The 7,500-nt window shown below is 40.9% G+C and overlaps 1 protein-coding gene across 3 annotated transcripts in view; it reads left to right on the top strand.

Moving 5' to 3' along the window:
- LOC138060778 (BLOC-2 complex member HPS5-like) overlaps positions 1 to 7,500 on the top strand; it is a 39,986-nt gene that overhangs the window by 12,286 nt on the left and 20,200 nt on the right. For all 3 annotated transcript variants that reach the window (XM_068906640.1, XM_068906642.1, XM_068906641.1), the window contains exons 11-19: positions 678 to 769; positions 1,243 to 1,382; positions 2,457 to 2,573; positions 2,820 to 3,457; positions 3,846 to 3,904; positions 4,346 to 4,372; positions 5,051 to 5,130; positions 6,381 to 6,646; positions 7,024 to 7,500. The exon at positions 7,024 to 7,500 is cut by the window's right edge and continues 512 nt beyond it. In XM_068906640.1, the coding sequence (XP_068762741.1) occupies positions 678 to 769; positions 1,243 to 1,382; positions 2,457 to 2,573; positions 2,820 to 3,457; positions 3,846 to 3,904; positions 4,346 to 4,372; positions 5,051 to 5,130; positions 6,381 to 6,646; positions 7,024 to 7,500 (1,896 nt within the window). The remainder of the gene's footprint in view (positions 1 to 677; positions 770 to 1,242; positions 1,383 to 2,456; positions 2,574 to 2,819; positions 3,458 to 3,845; positions 3,905 to 4,345; positions 4,373 to 5,050; positions 5,131 to 6,380; positions 6,647 to 7,023) is intronic.

The raw sequence follows: 7,500 nt of genomic DNA, 5'->3' as shown, positions 1-7,500 counted from the left end.
GTAGTTGCAGTAATACCATGAAAATCACTGAACTGTGGAATGGGCTCAAATTTTTATGTCGTCACCACACCCACTCTTCGTTGCTGACCCGCCTATTTTCGTTGGAGAATTATTAAAGTTGGTATGTGAGCCAGATAGCGCACATTACTAGTAATGTGTGCCATCCGGCTCACATACCGGCTTAATTCTTCTACGAAAATGGGCAGGACAGCAACAAAAAATGGGTGTGGCAACGATATAAAAATTTGAGCCCATTCCACAGTTTGGTGATTTTCGTAGTATTATTGGAAAATCATCCCAATTACCAGAAGTGATATTTTCTGGTGAGGTTGACATTCTCATCGATGTTGTCATTGCTCAACGTCCGTATTTCCAGGTGGCGCCTCGGCAGAAACCTCAATGTAAGTTTGAACCCTCCAGGGCCTTCCATTACAAATGCTGTCCTTGTCTAGTACCGTGTAAATTTTTGGTCACCCTCTGCATGTAGACCTGTGGGCATAAGGTAATTGCTGCTTTCCTAACCAGACCTCCCCAGGTTTTCTCAAGGGTGAAGGTATCAGTTTACTGACTGCCAAAGTCTTGCTTCTCACACAGAGTCCAGGAAGTCTTAATTAATCCTCATCTCATTCCTTTGGTAACAAATTATTTGAAAAACGTTTCTTTTCTTAAAATTGTAGGGAACGATTTATAGTGACATGGTATGGGATGTCTCTCTACATCATGGATCCGATTTTGGGACAGTTGGTTGCTTGGTATAGCTTGGATGCAGGTAACGAAAAAAGCTCTTTAAGATTTTGGCTTACAAGCGTTTTTTGGATAATGTTGATTTTTATTTTTACATTAAATTTTTAAGTATTATGTAATGTTAAAAAAACAAGTGGCGTTGTTTAAATCGGGTTTAAAAACACGAGGCCTAGCCAAGTGTTTTCAGACGCAGTAAAACAGGTGCTGCGAGTTTTTTCAAACACATTTCCACAAAAAGCGAGTCCCCCTGGTGTCTGAATAAAGGTTCGAATTATGTGTTAAGAAAACAATAGCAGACAAGAAAAACAAACTCTGTCTTATTAGTATGCTTTATATAAAGAATTGTAATGAGGATTGTTTTATCAGTTTCAAAGCTTATGCACATGACGTTTTATCGGTGATCTGATTGATTGTTTCGCTCATGAATTATTAATGCACTATTAAAAACCTATATCCGGAAGTCCTGTCTCACAAAACTGGCCCTTTTTTTCTCTACAGAGGTCCAAGACATCTGTTGTGTTGGTTCTGAGATCTATGTTTATGATTCAGAAGGTTGTGTTAAATGGTTTGGTCTACTATCTGTCAAGGAGTGTGTGGCAAGGCTGCATAAGATGGGAGAAGTCAAACAATGTGTCATGGTGAGGGATTTTTCTAAAGCAAATACATATTTTTCGTAAACAGCTGCTTCCTCGAAGAGTCGTACATGTACACATAACCACCCTAAGTGGCTTTTTCTTACGAGTTTTATCAGGGGCACCTAACGAGAATATAGTTCAAAACCACTTAAACATAGCATTGTAAAACGTATTTTTGTATTTAAACGGTAGATATAGGCATATTTTTATCCCCTAAAAATTTTTCATCTGTTCGGATGTCCTAGCTGAAAGTCAAGTGATCCGAAAATTATAGGGATCAAAACGTACCTTTTCGAAAATTTCAGCCAGAAAAAAGGCTTCCAAAAAAATAGGTGACATTTTTAGGGTAAAAATCCTTCTAAAATGGGCAATTATACCATTTTTTAGGGGCTCGAGAATCCTAGGACAGGCAGGCAAGCAAGAAATTTTACAACAAATGTTCCGAAAATTCTAGATATCAAATCGTCTTCCGAACAGATATTTTCCGAAAATTGACGTTGGGTGCCCTTGTTTTATTTGGATCCAAAGTTGTCCGAAGTTTGCATGTGTACTTGTTTTAAGAAAAAGATGGCCTTAATTTTGTTCTCATTTGCGTTTCGTTTCCAGAAATTATAATGTTGGACAAACATCACCATTTTGCTCGGCAACATTCTTTGAAAGAAAAGCTTTGTTTCGAGGCGCTGGGTGGAAATAAAGAAATTCACCAAGACTCATTTTAGAACAAAGAATTAATTCTTTACGGTTCTTTATCTGGCCCCAGTTGTTGGAAGGGTGGATAGCGCTATCCACTGGATAAATCACAATCCAACGGATAACTCAATTGCTTTTGCTAGTGTTTATCCACTGGATTGTGTTTTATCAGAAACTCATAAAGGTTTTCAACCCTTATGAGTTTCTGGGTTTATCCAGTGGATAGCGTTATCCACCTTTTGAACTACTGGGGCCTGGGGATTAAAGTGAAACAACTCTAGACTTAAACAATAGTATCAACAAAGTTGTACTTGAGTTTGGTTAACATCTGGTGATAAAATCTAAATCTTAATTCTAAATTTGAGTTTGGTTAAAATCTGACCACAGGTTTTGCTGGACTGCAGACATTATATCATTCCTGGTTCTGCCAGAGATCTGGTTCCTGTTTGTTTGGTAGCAAACCTTCGGGATAGATTACGCGAAGAGGAAAACAGAGACTATCAGGTAGCATGAGAGATTACTTATCATTATTTAAATATATCGTGGCAAATGAACTCTAATAACTACCTGAAAAGCATTCAAAAGCATCACTAGTGGAAGGTATTCCCCAGAACTATTCCTTTTGCTTGAAAATTAGAATCGCTTTTTGCAATTAACATTACAAACAGCACTGCAGAAAAGTACTGTAGGGTAGCAATGGCAAAGATGTCACGAAGATTTAATTCCACTGCTGCGTCTATCGTCCCCTAGGAACTTATTCTCGGACTTGACACACTGGAGCATGATATGGAACCAGAAACAGAAGAGAGCAGCTATCCGCCAAGTTTCCATGGTGACCTTAGCATGACAAGCAGCCCTGACACTTTAAGTGTCTGCAGTGATGCGCTCACCGATGATCTGGAAGGAACTGGATCAGCTTCAGGCAAACAGATAGGAGACGGTGATCGTGACGATGAGAGCAATATGAGTGAACGTAGCTCCTTGTCCAGGGGGACTAAGAAGAAGGACCTGTCCTTAGAAGGTATGTTGATGACCGCTGCTGCAGCAGCCAAGAAATTTACCACTGAAAGACAAAAAGGGAACAACAACGTACGGAGGTCTGTTTCTGCTGACAGCCCACAAAATGGAAGAAACGTCACTGAAAAGGATGGGATGGCAAGCCCTTCAGAGCAACACCAAGGAGTTATGAGTTACGGTGTTGGATCTGGCTTTGTCGACAACGTGGGTCAGCAAACTGAAGGAGTGGACATTCAAGAAAGGAACCAGGAAGCAAAGAGTCCATTGTTGGGGAAGAAAGCTTTGGAACGGAGTCCATGTCACTCGGACGACAGTGAGTCGAGATTGTCAGGGAATGAAGCTGGAGTTGCTGAAGAGGAAGCTAGCGAAAAGTGAGCAAAGATTTGTCTTTTGTGTTTGAGTATGTTATTTTTGACAAGAAATGTAGAGCGCACGGTTTTCAATAGATTTTCAAAGTAATCTCTTTTGCCAATCACAGCAGCTTCAGCTAATTAAGTGATCCTATGGTGAAGCAAAGTAAGTACATGCCGACGACGCTAAAGCCCGGTTTTCACAAGCGACGCAAGCACAGGCGCAAACATAAGTAACTTATGCTAAGTGAAAACGAACGTCGAAAAAAGCATAAGCGCGCACAAATGCTGGGAGAAGGGAGGAATCAGGAACGAGTGCTTTACCTTGTCAGTTTCGTTTTCATACGGCATAAGGCGAACGCAAGCGCAAATCAGTAATTAATATACATTTGAATTATACTATTTTCAGAAAGGAGAAGACCATTTTTAAGGACAAAAAGAAAAGAAAGAAAAGAGTCGTGACTGTTGGTAGGTTGAGAGTGAAAAAAGATCACACAAGTTTGTTTATACGAATAAAGGGTTCTCTGTTCGGAGTCGTTCTCTGTCGTGGAGTGTTCACGATTCGTAACATTCTTCCAGGCATCGTTGACTTGTCTAAACCGCCTGTTTGGCCTGAAAACTAGTGGGCGGCTGCTCGAAGGAAACGCAACGCCATAAAGGGGCACCGTTTCGCTAAACTTTTTTCGTGCAATGAAAAAGAGCACTCTTTGTAGCCTTTCCTTTCTTGCTCTCTTTCCGTTGCCGGGCTGGGAGCGTTGAAAGATTCTTTGTCATCTCCTTCTTTGTGTTAATGCTATTAAACCTTTCAAAAACACCTCGGTGATGCGAATCTCGTTAGTGCCGCCCAGCTGGTGCACACTGGCGAAAAAAGGAAGTCAAAATCATTCTTTTTTTTTTGTTTTTTTTCAGATATCGATTCACCTCAAGTGAAGCAAGGTAAATTGTTTGCTGCTTATTTTTTATCATGAGAGTTTTGTCACAACCCCCCCCCCCTCCCTCCTGCACCCTAGAACTGGCTCACTTCCTTGTGGTTTGACTCGCCCGTTCTTTCCTGACTTCAATCGTTCAAAATTCCTGCCTTTGAAAGAAATTGCTTTGAGCTTGGGAAGTACATTCCTTATTAATTTATATGGAGGGCAGTAATATTAGGAGAATATATCGGTACGAGTTGTCAGGCAACCCGTACAGAAAAAGATCGTGTGCCGTTATTCTCCAAGTACGGTCCAAGAACGTTTGGTTAAGCGGGGATTTACTATATCGGTACGATAAAAAGAAGCTTTGAACGTTTTTCACACATTTTGTGCCAATTTATGGACGGGATGCAGTGTATCTGATTTTCAAACTTAAGGACAAACAATGTCTACCAAGATAGTGAATTTTAGGCCCCTGTCTTCAGGAGTTTTACAGAAAAATTTGCAACTAATTTAGACCTCTTCCGCCATACACAAACTCTGGGTTATTCAGAACAATACCCTGTCTAATCCGTAAAAAGTAATGGAGCAATATTGGCAAGAAAGCAATTTACTTAATTGGTTGGTTTAAGTTAATGATGGCCTTTTGACTGCCAGGCTGAGTTGTGTGAGAAGTTTCATTATTGATTATCACTTTACACAGTAATATTCCAGGAGAGTCCGATGCTCCAGGAGAGAAGCTCTCCCTTTCGTTTCCCATCTTTGTCAACCGAGGACACAGAGGTATGGTTATAATAGTCGCAAACTTATATAGTCGAGCGCAAGTGCTCCACTGATTTGGAATACTGTAAAGCAATATTAAAGTTAAAACTAATCAAACCAGGCGGAGCAGAGTAGAGAACCAATGCACACAACGGACATTATAGCGCTGAGTCCGAGAATCGAACCCGGGACACTATGATCGAAGGCGTGTGCTTTCAGCACTGAGCCAACAGTGCTCCCCATGTCACTGATGTCCAAGAATTTGCAATGTTTTGCGATGAACACGCTTTGTGAAAGACTTGTGCATCTCACTGTTCTGCAACCCTGCACACAAGTGAAAGGAACACTGCTAATCTTTTTTTACCAATGAGAGCAGAGGGACACTTTGTGGTGAGTATCGGTGAATAAAAACCTCGACTTCGTCTCGGTTTTTATTCCCTGATATTCACCGCGCCTTCGGTCCTTCCTGAGGTGAATAATTGTGTTAGTATTAGTTTAATTACATAGGTGATTGTTTGAAAAAATATCAGTGGAGAAGAAGAAATAGAAAACTCTTTTAAGTCGGAACTGAGGTCATTAAGTGCAACCAATCAGCGCAAAGAATTTCAATAATCACCAAAATTATACTAAATATCGCGAAGATTACGGGACACTTCGTGACGTTTGTCATACACGACGTGCATTTTATTATGGTGTAATCCTGTGTCGCGAATCCGTCAGGGCCGAACTTCACGATATCACAAATAAACTAGATTTTAGACGTTTTAATAAGTTTCAAAATACAGTACTCCCTCGCTCTCTCTAGTCAACTAAAAATGTGTCACAATTACAAATTGGACAAACGATCTGTCGACAACGGTCTTCTGTTTCTCTGAGTTACTCAATCAAGCTTTCAATCAATATGGAAATACTTGGAACTTGTTCATCTTTGATTTCTAAGGCCCGTTTCAAACGTCGAACTTTTCATGTGCCGAATCTAATGCAAATGAGCGAAAACAATGGATTTTTCTCATTTGCATTAGATTCGGCACATGAACAGTTCGACGTTTGAAACGGGCCTAACTGTGATTGACATATACTTAATTCCTATTATCGCATGTTTTAAAAGGGCCTGCTCGAATTAATTATCTGTTTATAATAGTAACGCAGTCTCCGACACCTGGACACATCCGATGTGTTTCTTCGGGTTGTCTTCCTAGTCAAGCTAGTTGTGAACTAATCTCTGACCCGTTAAGGGGTTTTCACTATAAAATTTCTCTGTGACTCCTTAGCTGAAGAGTAGAAGACTATCAGAGCCTGTGAGTCCTGTTCCGTCGGAGCTATCCCCTGGTATCCCGGCTATTCTCTCCAAAGCTAAAGGACTTCTAAAAAAGAAACTAAAGTCACCATCAGATGATCATTTACCTGCCATGTCCCCGTCATTTTCCCCTACCCCTCCGCTAGAGGAGAGTCCGGCGGAGACGGTAGAAGAAGAAAGTCAGGAGATTGAATGTCCACAGGAAGTAGAGGAGCTAATTGAGAGTTCAGCGAAAGCAAGGTAGGTTGTTTGATTAATTATGTTGGTGTTGTTTGAAACGTTAGCTTGCGTTTTTCCCGCGCTTAGCTGAAGGTGCGGTATGTGGTCTGACTTGCACCATGATTGGGTCATTTGATTGTTAGTGTTAACTGTGATTGACCAACTGCAAACGTGGTGTTGTACAGTCGCGTTTTCCCGCGCTTAGATGAAGCTGTTAGCATGTATCTGCTTCGTGCCATGATTTGGTCCTTTGATTGATAGTGTCTGTTGTGACTGGCCAGTTGCAAACGTGGTGTTACATTCGCGCTCACTTGTTCGGTGGTCATGTAGGAGAATAATAACTCGTTATCCTGGATATGTCGACACAAATTTATTTTTGCCCTTTATCTCTTTTCCAGAAATGAGGTGAAAAACCCAGCCATTCTTTTTAGCATCAGAAGTCTTTGTGAAACTCTTGAAGGGTGGATTTCCAATCTGCACTCAGCTTCGAAGAGCTGCTACGAGTTAAACGCGAACTCTGAGGACAGCAACAATGAGGTCACGTTGAAGAGTTTTCTGAATGCACCTGCATTTGATAACGTCTCTTATCTGGCACGAATGTGTTTTGATTGTGGTGTTTATGGATTAGATGGTTTGAAATGCCTAGAGTATGCGTGTAATCGAGTGGAAAATATGCACAGAAACTCTTCAAATATTGTTATTCAAGCCAATACAGAAATCGAGAATGTTAAGGATTCAACCCATGGTGGTTTGGGTGAGGTCACACCTAGTGTGATCGTGTCAATCCCGCATGATGAGATTACCAATTGTGTCGCAACACCTTTGCCTATAGGCATTGAAGGATTCATGGAATCAAGCAACATTCAACAGCCGTC

Source organism: Montipora capricornis, chromosome 8, assembly GCF_036669925.1.
Source record: "Montipora capricornis isolate CH-2021 chromosome 8, ASM3666992v2, whole genome shotgun sequence".
In the NCBI taxonomy this organism is placed as follows: domain Eukaryota; kingdom Metazoa; phylum Cnidaria; class Anthozoa; order Scleractinia; family Acroporidae; genus Montipora; species Montipora capricornis.
Note: the sequence above shows the minus strand (reverse complement) of the source record. Positions and strands in the feature narration are given on the sequence as shown.